At 33.5% G+C, this 12653-nt stretch overlaps 1 protein-coding gene across 1 annotated transcript in view; it reads right to left on the reverse strand.

Moving 5' to 3' along the window:
* Positions 1 to 12653, reverse strand: part of Brinp3 (BMP/retinoic acid inducible neural specific 3) — a 113656-nt gene that overhangs the window by 49012 nt on the left and 51991 nt on the right. The window contains exon 2 of the mRNA XM_059280602.1: positions 7762 to 7984. Coding sequence (XP_059136585.1) covers positions 7762 to 7984 — 223 coding nt within the window. The remainder of the gene's footprint in view (positions 1 to 7761; positions 7985 to 12653) is intronic.

Consider the following 12653-nt stretch of genomic DNA (forward strand, 5'->3'; position numbering starts at 1 on the left):
AAGAATGAAAATTAGTGATTCCACAGAATGTCCAGATGGACTTATGAAAGAAAAAGAAAACAGACAAAATTGGTTTTAATATGGATCAGCAGTAAAACTGAAAGTATGTACTGGGTTTGTGAAGACAAGGGTAGTAATCACTGTTTTTGTCTGTGAAGGGAATGTCTGTGTTTGGTGGAAGTGTGTTGCAACTGTAGCTAACTGCAAAAGTTGTATGTAAAAAAGTGTTAGACCATGGTTCTCTAAGTGTATTATTTCTGGAAGTAAGCATGGTTTGGGGAAAAAATTTTATTCTGTAAGTTTCTCACTTAAATAATATTACATTTATTTTCTTATCCTAAAGTGACAGACAGAATGCAGCATTTGACAGACAAACATTGTTGGTGTTTTTTTTTTTTTTTTTTTTGGTTTTTCGAGACAGGGTTTCTCTGTGTAGCTTTGCGCCATTCCTGGAACTCACTTGGTAGTTCCAGGCCAGCCTGGAACTGCGTGGCTCTGCCTCCCGAGTGCTGGGACTAAAGGTGTGCGCCACCACCGCCCGGCCTATGTTGTTGGTTTTAAAGGAGAGTTTTTAACAGTTATTTGCCTGCAACTCCTTACCACAAAACTCTATCATAACTCCTTCAAAAATGCACCTGTTTTTTATGCAACAGGTAAGGAAAGCATCAGCATTTTCAAACCTTCCAGAGACTATAGTCATGTTTTCTAGGTAGACATAGATATAATTCAGTTAGGTAGGTAATCTTCAAACACTTCAAAGACCTACGGAATATGGCATTTTAAGTGTTTTAAAAACTTAGACTTTCTGGACAGTGAGACATGTCTGCTCTTGGCAGCACCTCGGAAACTGTAGGTGAGTCACTCCAGGTAAATGTGTTCCTTTATAGGAGTTGCCATGGCTATGGTGTCTCTTCACAGCAATAGAAATCCTAGCCAAGAAAATAGTCTTGATTATTTTGATTAAAGATTGTGAAGAAATACTATATTAAGAAAAGTCAGAGTGAAATATTATAGTGAGAGGTAAGAACATTTTAGATCTCTGGTTATTGAGTTTATTTTCCACCAACAATCGCTGGTAATAAAGTAGTATATGAAAGGTCAACTTTGGCTACTTTTATTTTATTTGAGTTGTCTTGTGCCAAGGAAAGAATAAAACCACTGTGGTGGTCTGAATGAAAATGGTCCCCATAAATTCATAGGTAGTGGCATTTTAAGAGGTGTGACCTTGTTGGAATAGGTGTGTCCTGGTTGGAGGAAGTGTGTCACTGGGGGTGGGCCTTGAGTTTTCAGAAGCTCAGGCCAGACCTAGTGGCTCATGGTCCCTTCCTGCTTTCTGTGGATCCAAGAAGTCGAAAACTCAGCTATCTCTCCAGTATCCTGTTTGCCTGCATGCTACCATGCCTCCTACAATGACGATAAAAGACTAAACATCTGAACTATAGGCCAGCTCCAATAAAATGGCCATGGTCATGATGTCTATTTGAAACAATAGAAACCTTAACTAAGATAACCACCATTCCCCATTTTTTCTGCCTTCCTAGATAAATTGAATCCCTTTTATCTTTAAATATATTCTACTAAGACATTCTATTCAAGTAGCCTAGTGTTTCTTATAAAAACCTAGGTCAATATCTTTATGAGAAAATTTAAGTATAAAACACATTGAAAGGAAAAATTTGAGGAATTGTCTACATATAATAGTATAAGAATAAGGGCTACCATGGGAAGTCAGCAAAGCCCTGGTACATTCAGTTGAGGCAGGACCAAACCCATCCTCCCTGCATCAAGTTGAGCAAAGGCATCTCACCAGGGTCAGGTGGGGGAGGCTTAGGGGGAGTAGGAGGAGGGATGAGAGGGGGATCTGCAGTTGGTGCATAAAATGAATAAAAAAATTCTTAAATAAAAAAGAATAAATGGAATAAACTAAAAAAAATAAGTAACCTGTTTTTCAAACATTAAGCAATTATTTACTAAATGTCATTGAATTGGGTATTTCTTAGGTGCTATATATTTAAATTTTCTTAGAAAAAAATGGAAGAAATCTAAAAAGGATATTCTTTAAATCTATAACTTAGTGGGGTTTTTTTTAGAATATTCCTGTGAGTCATCACAGAGTAGATAAAATTCAACGATAAAAATATTCTTCTGCAAATCATGCACAAAAAAATCATAAAAATCTTTATACAGTTTCATATGAAGCTGCTTTGGGCAAAAGTCCCTTGTATTAATATATAAATGCCAGGTTTAATTATATTGTAGGCTTTGTGATATTAAAGGATTTAGAGGCCATTCAGTAAGGTCTTTTTATTGTTGGAATGCAAATTTGGATATAGTTATATAAGTCAAATAAGTATGACTGAGACAAATGGATTTTTATTCCCCTCTAAAATAACAGTATCAACACAAATAATTCAAACATGTTATCATCAAAGAAATAGGGCTTTGTGCTTCTTAACTAGTGTCTTCATATCAACTTTCACCTGCAACTATGATGTATGCTTTTTAATCAAGGAAGAAGAAAAAGAGAGATGATACTTACCTGCCTGTTCTTAAGGGACTGATTTAAACTGTAATGTATGTCTTCAGTTTGTTTATATTACTTACATTTGATCAGAATTTATTATGTGTCACTCTTAAAAGCAAAGGGAGGCTATATGCCTGATGCAGCACATGCCTAGGCCGAATTCATATAGTTGTTTTGGCAATGGAAGACAACAAGGGACAATTCATCATTTGGGTTTATTAAGTCCCTTTGGAAAGGAAAAAAAATGATCAGCAATCTCAAAGAATAATTTCTCCACCTATAGATATCCATGATAGAGGAATAAGATATGGAAGAGATAATATAAGTAATATACAGGCTAAAATAATTTTCAAAGAATGCTAAGAATTTTTGCATGGTTTTTACAATTTCATTATTTGGCCACAAACCATCTGTGGGTAACCTCTTGCTTAAGACATATTATAAGAAGATGTGCCCAAAATTTGTTAGTTAGTGTATATTTATATTGGGATATGCTTACATAACAAAAAGAATTTTCATTATTTAATAATATTATTGATTAAGAATTTTCATGCTACTCTGTGTAGCATAACCATGTATATTAAAAATCAGTGGAGAAATAGAGCACCTATGCTAGACACTAAGTTGTAGAAGTTGCTAAGGAAAGCACCATGCAACTATGAATTACAAGTGTAGATATTTATCTTTTTTATTTGACAGAACTTAAAATAAAAATTATTATTATTCAAACTTGAACACATAGAGCATCTGATGCTAAAATAGAAATGAATGAGGCTGTCACATCAAGATAAACAAGTGTCATATTCAATGTCAATAATAAAATTATAATTTTAAAGATGAGAAATTTGGAAGTCTTGTTTCTTTTACTATGAAACTGACATCTTCCTGAAATGTAAAGTCCAATAACAATAGTAAAAATTCAGATGCTTTACTATATTCTCATGACAATGATTTGGAGATATTTGTAGCAAAGTGAGCAAATATTTTCCAAATAACTAATGTATGGTTTCCTTTCTGTGGGTAGAAAATCAATTCAAAGTACAAGATGGACAAAATGTTTTGTCTAGTTGATATAAAAGGCTAATGATATCATTTAGATTTCATATTACATTACTAGCTATTGAATTTTAGTGTTTAGTCAAAAATATTATTACCAACCATCTGGAAAGACTATCACAATGCTCATTGCTGCAAAAAAGTCTATAGATTGCTACAAGTACAGTTTAGAATGTTGCATAGATAACAGCTCTGAAAACTCAGTTACAACAAACAAGTCATAACCTAAATGTGGAAAAATCAGTCAAACTTAAGTGATATGTATAACAAAAATATTGTGTTTATTATTGCTCTCTCCAGTGATTTTAGTAAAGACGTCTAAGTGTCTCTCAACTTTAAATTTTATTATATTTCAATTTATACATATACATATATAAAATTATTTTTCATGGATGTGTCCATATATAAACCCATTTACATATTTAAATTTCAAAATGCCATTAGTCTACTCAATAATTTCTGAGAGTACCAAAGTGTCCCTATACCAAAACACTTCAGATCTGTTCTTTAGATTGAGAGTAAATACCCGCCTCCTTAGAACATTCCAGTGGACACTGATAGCCTCTGTAGCCACATTAACATATATAGTTTATTTCGGCATTCTCACACTTTGATCAATTTTTCTCATTCTAGACACTGTAAATTCTTCCTGTTTAATTTATGAGTTATTGGTATTTTTATTCCTCTTAGTCCATAATAACAGTACAATTTTGAATTGTACCTGAATCCAATATGTTTTGCTTAGATTTTATTGTCAACTTGACAGTACCTGGAGTCACTAGGGAGGATAGAAGCTTAATTGAAGAATTTGATCAGCTTGTAATATGACTACATCTGTGAGGAACTGTCCTGATTCATTTTTTGTTGTGGCAGTGTTTATCCAACTGTGGGCAACACAAACGCTAGGCCTGTGGGAGAGGGCTGTAGAAGAAAGCTAAAAGAGAGCAAAACCGAGAAAGAGCCAATAAAGAAGCATTTATCCACAGTTCCTGCCTCCAGTTCATCCTTGAGTTCCTGGCTTGACCTTCCTCTGTGATGGTAAGTGAATCAATCCTTTTCTCCCCTTTTAATTTGGTCAGAGCATCAGAAAGCAAACTGGCTCAGGAGGTTAAAGGCAGAAAGAATAAAGTTGAGTGACTTCTTGAAAATAATTCAATTTTGTAGCTGGGCATAAAATCAAAGGAGTGCTTGAGCAATTTTGTTTTCATATATATGAATTTTGGCCATCCCTATCAATAGTATGTTGAAAACATATATACACATATAAACATATCTGCAAATATGTAACGCAACTGTATTATAGCAGTTGTTGTTAACTTGTTCAGTTTCTCTTTCAAACATCTCTTAAAACAATCCCAGAGATTTACAGTCTCATTTTGTACACCACTAATGCACTGGAGTGCACATTTTCTGATTGGCATTTTATAGTTTTCCATTGTAATAGAAAAATAAAAAAAAATAGAAATAAAACTTTCCCTGTTGTAGTTGTTTTTAGCAGTTGATGGGGGAAAAATCCAATTTCAAAGCAATATTTCAATTGTCTAGAAGTCTGCACTGCTTTCTGAATGTGCTTTAGGAAATGTACCACCCAATAATTACACGAATTAAATAGTAATCCACGAAAATTTGGAGGTGACCTTACCCTTTACGTTATAAATTTTAGAAAATAAAGGTCTATCTATACTGTGATGAATTTTGTTCCATCACATATATCTATTTTATTCCAAATTCTTTGTATATATTCAGTTTTTAGCTTCTCTTATTTTCCTTATACATTTGGCACTCATAAAGCCTATTTATATTTTAAACTTATGTTTTAATTAAAATTTACTTTGAATTCTTATATAGATTACTATACCATATGAAGATAGTTTTGTTTCACCAATCACCCCATTCATGTACCTGAAAATGTGCATATATATTTACCATGGCATCATTTGTTTATACTGAATATTGTCATCCCACTAGTTCAAATACTCCTTATGTTCCCAATATATGTAAATGCATATATATGTTTGTGTTTATTCAACTCTGATTATCATAAACTGAATGTTAAAATCAAAATTATTATAATCAAACTTAGCAATTAGTTTCCAAGTCCTTTTCACTTTGTTATATTTCCTTTTTAAAAATTGATATTATTCCACATGCAAAAATGATAAAATTGATTATAGTTAAATAAGAATTCTTTCTTTGACCATAATTCCTTATTAAATTACATTAATAGATTGTATACAGATATATTAAAAATGTATGTCAAACGAATTAAATTATCTTACATAAAAATAAAATAACAACTGACATTAATAATCACAAGGGAAGTTTTTGATGTGAACATTTTGTATTAAAAAATTAGGGGTTCTTAATCAGTATATTTTCTCCCTACAGTCACACCTTTAAAACGGGAAACTACACAAAAAAAGAAAACAAAGTAAGTAATGAAGAAAGAAACAGAAAAGAAAAATAGAATGAAACAATGAAATGAGAAAAAGAAAAAAGCTAAGCAAATGAGAGAGTGAAAAAATTCATGCAGGATAATGGAAGTATATTCAGAAAATATAAAAGTGTAAACACACACACATTTTCAGTGCCACTTCACACAGACAGGTCTTTATAATTAAACAATAGAAATCAACACCTTTTGGTAAAATATGAAGTGAGAGGTGATGTCATTTGTGAGAAGTAAAATTAAAACAATCATACATGGCCTGGTGGTGGTGGCACACACCTTTAATCCCAGCACGTTGAGGCAGAGGCAAGTGGATCTTGTGCATTTGAGGCCAACTGGTTCTACCAAGCCAGTTCCAGGACAGCCACGGCAGTTACACCAAGAAACCTTGTCTCAAAAAACCAAATACTAATCATCATCATCATCATCATCATCATCATCATTGTTATCATCATCTACGTCAGAAACACAACATAAAGAGTTTCAGGAGATTGTACAGAATGTTACAAATAGAATTACCTTGTTACTCAGAAATGCCTACTGTAGTATGTTCTCAAGATGGTTGAAAACGCATGCTCACAACAACAGCAAATAAGTACAAAAAAGTTTATAGATGCATCAGTCAAAATTTTCAGTGGAAAAGCAGTAATGTCCACCAAATGATGAATGGCTAGAAAAACTGACATATATGTAATACACAATGACCACATATTATTCAATTCCTTTTATACAAAAGCTCTGAATGGGCAAATCTATGGAGACAAATAGTACATTCTACAAGTTTGTAGGTATACATAGCCTATAGACAGATGGGGATTATACATGGTAAATGCCCATTGATATATATATTTCATGTATAATAAAAAGTAATCTTCAATTCAGATGGCATATATTTCTTCATACTTGAAGTACAGCATAAAACTATGGAAAATGCCATTGTGTTCTCTTTAAATCAAAATCCTTTTAACAGAGGTTTATTCTGAAGGGTACATTTTTAAACATTCTAAGATATCTATGCTATAGATTTCTCTAATTAACTATGTAAGCATCAATTCAAAGCTTTAACATATTCATACCAGAAATAGTGCTAAAATGTGTATTTTAGTGTTGTATACTTTCTTTTCAAGGTATGTTTAACCAGACTTCAAATAGATAAGTATAAGATTTTTATTCCAGCAATCTGTGAAAATGTCTTAAATTTGAAACTTTTAAATCTGTTTTTCCAAATAACCTCAGCAACAAATACTTAAGTATTTCATTTTTTATATTAAACATTAGAAATCTATTGATTTAAAATTATGGACTAGAATATGATTATATATATGAATTTCCAAATACTTGCAATAGGACATAAACCCTTAATTGTTTTATTATAAAATTACATATGGAGAAATTTCTGTTTGCATCTTTTGCCTACTTCAGGTGCTCCCAGTTTAACTGTGGGGATTTGTCTTTTATTGTGTTTGCCTAAGTAGAGTTATAAACTGACTACCATAAAAAAAAAGTAGAATGAATCCTTCATTACAGTAACAGAAAAAAGAAAACACAAGAAGTATCCACGTACATGTTCCCCATTGTATTATTCCTTAGAAACCACAGAAATGCATTATTTTGAGAGGAGAGAATCTACTCTGTTAGTAAGCACAACGCTGTGCACTGGGCACCACCACACCTGCACTCAGAACTGTGCTGTGAGATCAGAAGCACAGCTGTCATGCTGCCCCCGTCTTACCTCTGTCTCGGCAGGCTGATGAGGGGCTGTTTGTGGCACCGTTTGCTAAGGCTAAAGAGCTTGTGTACAATTCTTTGTGCCTTCAGGAAAAGCTGCTTCATGCTGTTTTCCAGTTGTTCATAGCGGCGCTGGAAATTAGAATCCATTGTCCACAAGTGCATTATGGTTGATGTGTTGAGGAAATAATTCATGGGTAGTCTTTTCATGAAGAACTTGAATTCATCTGAAAAATGAGAAAATTCAACATTTTAATTATAAGATGATTATTTTTCCCTGCAGCCAAAACAAATCCTACATAGTTAAAAATACTACAAGTTTAATAGTTGTGACTAACAAACTAATAAAAAATGAGCTTTGGGAAGTTTTAAGATGTTATTTTTTGAACTTCTTAAGAAATATGTTTCATGAAAGAGTATAAAAATAACTTAGATGAGAACAATAATTTAGGCAGAAAATTTAAATCCAATTTGTTTTCTGTATTCTGCCTTTGCTGTTATTTGAACAATATTTTTATAATATCTGATATATGTTTGACTTTCATATTTGGTATTAGTGTAAATAATTCTATGTGTGTATTAAAGAAAACTTCCCTATATATTCAGTAAATCACTAGAGAAATATTTACAAGATTTATTACTGTGCCTTCTTAAAAGAACATTTTAAGTAGACGATTTTAATATTCAGCTGTGCTCCTCTCTCCCATTGATTCTATTCCTTTCTCATGACATACCATTTTAAAACGTGTGCATAAAAGAAAAAAGTCAATTAGAATATTTAAAGCTCCTCCACTGGCTATTACCTTTCTATCAACAAATATCATACATGATATTTCTTTCATATCAAGTAAATGATTAACCTTCAAGAAAAATAGCAGTTGATGTTATATAATGGCCAGGGAGATGGCTCAGCAGGTAAGAATACTGCAGCAAAAGCATGAGAACCTGAGTTTCAATGCACAAAACCCATGTAAAAAGCCAGTCATGGTCATGTGTACATACATAACTTTGGCAATGGGGAGGGTGAGGCAGATACAGTAGGTTGGTTGAGGATTGCTGGCTGCCAACCTCACTCCAGGTTCAGTAGCAGACGTCTTATTTAATAAGACGGAGAGTAATAACCCAGGGCATCAGGTGTTGTCCTCTAGTCTCTGCATGTGTACATGTATGTATATGTACTCATGATCATATACTGCACACATTACTTCAAGTACACATGCACACACACACACACACACACACACACACACACAGAGTTCATGTTACAGGAAAACAAATGATATAGAGGATCTGTTTATTATGTAAACAAACGAAATAGATGACATCATATTCAAAGGGAGAAACAAGCAAATTGTCCTTTAGCAGACACTCAAATACACACCATGATATACATATATATTATTCAGCCATAATAATTAAGCCAGTCATAGTCTGTTGCATAGATTAACTTATATAACATTACTATCTTACTGTTCCAAATAATTAAACTCCATAGACCTCAAACATTATAGAATATTTTCATTGCTCTTGGTTACCCTTCAGAATTTAAGTTTAAGACCTTTTTTCTGAAGACATCACTTCCTTGAGTCTAAAGTACGATAAACAAACATGAGTAGTGACCTGGAACCATCATCTCCACTGACTAACTTTTATACTGCTGGAAGGTACTATGGACACTATTTGAGGAGAAAAGTAATCTTAAACTTAATCTTTTTTGTTTTATTAATTGAAAATAGATTTTTTATATAATACAGTCTCATCACACTTGTTTTTTCCCACAACCCTTCTCATCAAAATTTTACCCTTTTGTGAATCCTGTGAGTAAAAATGACAAACTTCCTAACCACATTTGCCTACTAGTGCCATATAAGCATCTTCTACCTATGTGTAAGGACCACTATAGGAGGAAGAATTGTTATCTGGCACTGTAAAACTGACCAGGAATGGTGGCTAGATAATTATAGACCCTACAGGAGAACCTACTAGTATTATCATGCTAAATAGACCAGGTATTAACATGATTTATTGACCCTGTGGTATACCCATGGATCAATGGATCTCAACTCTACAGAGAAGCTTCTTGCAGTGGATGACAACTAACATAGAAGCTTAACATTTAGACAACAAATAGAGAATAAGTGATTCTGGCATGCTTCACATGTATGTCACCCTTCCTCTTTCAAGGCTCAAGGATCTTCATGGAAAAGGGAGAAGACAGGCGGTATGAACCAGAGGTTGCATATATATTCAGCTGTATTGTGGTCACAACAGGGCAGTGGTACATACGAACTCACACATATGAAAACATGGATATAATCTGTACAAGCTCAAGCCAGAAGCCAGCAAAATACCTCCTGATGAGCTATTGACGTTTGCTCTGCCAGGAGAGAAGTGACAGTTTTCTGTAATGGTACATCACCACATTCCAGGGCAGACCCAATATTCAAGGGTAACTAGGCAAAAGAAAACTGTTTGAAATGAGAAAGATAGAAATAGAACACAAGTTGAGTGACTAGTTATGTTGAGATGTTTCTGCGAGGAGTTCAGTGAAAACGATCAAAATACACTTTGTGAATATCTTAATGAATTAATAAAAATATTTGAAAAATTTATTCAGGTCACAAATTTTATACATGTTTTGGGGTAGGTGTTGTTCATAACTGAAGCCCAGCCTACTTAAATATCACATCTTTTGGATATTCAGCATATAGATTATTACTTGAAAAAGAAGAAAGAGTAAAACAAAGGGAAGATATTTTCAATAGCACAAATGTAATTGGAGGAAACTTTGTAGTATATTTGCACTAGATATGTTTAAAATCATCCTTTTAAATAAGCAGAATATAAATAATAAATTAATATCAAAGTTTTGGTTTGACAATAGTGTGCATTTGTTTGCTTCCATATGTCTCTTTTGAGAAATATCCTCTTTTAAATAAAGAATTGATGCGTGGAAATTGGAACACACTCCTTGGATATTCACAGAGCAGATGCTGCTACTTTGAAAACTAATCATTCATTTCATAGTCATCTTTGACTCTTCTGATAAAACTTTATTGTGTTGTGGGCATGAATTTATAATTGCATTCATTGTCATCACAGTATTGGTAAAAGACCTAAATCAGGAAAATTGACTGAGGTTAAAGAACATTATAAGGTAGAAATTATTTATCTTACTTGAGTGTTTGCAAGAGTGTGTATCTACTGAAAATCATCAGTGCATGATCTCTGTGAAACAGTTTTTAACATGACACATGAATAATTAGTTCATTATGAAGTCATTAGGAGCCACCATTGACAGTCACCCACAACAGTTATTGAACACCTGTTGTGAATAGAACATACAGATGTTTCAATCTATGACAGCAAGTGTGAGTAAACCTTTCATCTCATTTTTAACAATGACTAATTAATGATATGCATTATTTTCAAATGCTACAACAGCATCTTAAATTTTTGATAGCTGTTTTATTGAGAACTGAATAGATTTCCTGGAAATGTCATCACAAATATTTTATCTCATTTTGGCATTTATTAAAATTAATATTTATAGATTAAAGAAATTATAGTTGAACAGAACACAGGAGTTATTACATTAATCAATATTACATAAACAGAAAGATAAGACAACGAAGAAGAATTAGGGATGCCAGAAGATATTTTATCTTAATTTCTAATACTATGTAGAAAACTTTGTAGTTAAAGAGGTAAATGCATAATAACATGTCCAGAGGTTAGAGCAGTGATTAAGAGGTTTGATGAAGGGAAAGATGGAAGTTCAAAAAGAAGAGGACAGATATACTCTTGCTCTATAAAGTAATACAATCCTACTCACTAACTCAGCAAAAAAAATAATAAACAAACACAAACATTGCCAAAAATCCTTAAATGAATTTAAAGTTTTGGATAGAATGTAACTGAAGTTTTCCTGTAGCTGAAGTTTTCTTTGGTCCTGCCCAGTCCTACGGACCCTGCAGCCACTTATAAAATAATCACTCAGAAGCTAATATTAATTAAAAATGCTCAGCCATTATCTCAGGCCTACCACTGACTAGCTCTTACATTTAAACTTAGCCCATTTCTGTTAATCTATGTGTTACCAGGTGTTCCATGGCTTTACCTGTGTGCCATTACATGCTGCTCCCTGAATGGCAGGCTGGTGTCTCCTGAATCAGCCTTCCTCTTCCCAGAATTCCCCTCTCTTCTTATCCCACCTATACTTTCTGCCTCGACACTGGCCAATCAGTGTTTTATTAAACCAGTGTACAAAAGCGTTATCTCACAGCAATGGAACACACAGGAATTTTTACACTCTTCAAAAATTTCCAAGATTTAAGGCAGGATTTGTTATCTTGACATTACTACTATTGGGAGCAATGTGATCCTTTTGTTAAATGTACTACCCTGATCATGGTAGGATGTGTGATAACATTCTTTTTTTGTTTGTTTTGGAGATAGTCTCAGTGTATAGTGAAGACTGGCCTAGCCCTCAGTAAACAGTGTAGGCTGCCTGTAAACATGTGATCATTCTGCTTTAGCCTTATGATACTGGGATTACAAAAGCAGGCTGCCATGCCTGGTTTTTAACCATACTCTGTATTTTTTTAACACATAAATTATTATGCTCTGTTATGTCATTTGCAAACAAAATTAGTTTTGTTGATTCTCCTTTGTATCTTCTAACTCATCCCCCTTACTGTAATTTACACATCTGCTTCTAGTGTAGCCTTCCTTCTGCTTCTCTGCCTCATGCACCCTATTCCTGCACCCCCCCCTTAAGCACTTCTTTTCCCCCTCTTGAGTCCCCTTTCTAACTTCATATGTTGTACTCTACTTTCACCTATGTATGTACACAGATCCACTAAAGTCGAGAATCTATGTATGAGAGAGAACATG

This window comes from Peromyscus eremicus, chromosome 15, assembly GCF_949786415.1.
Source record: "Peromyscus eremicus chromosome 15, PerEre_H2_v1, whole genome shotgun sequence".
NCBI classification, from domain to species: Eukaryota; Metazoa; Chordata; class Mammalia; order Rodentia; family Cricetidae; genus Peromyscus; species Peromyscus eremicus.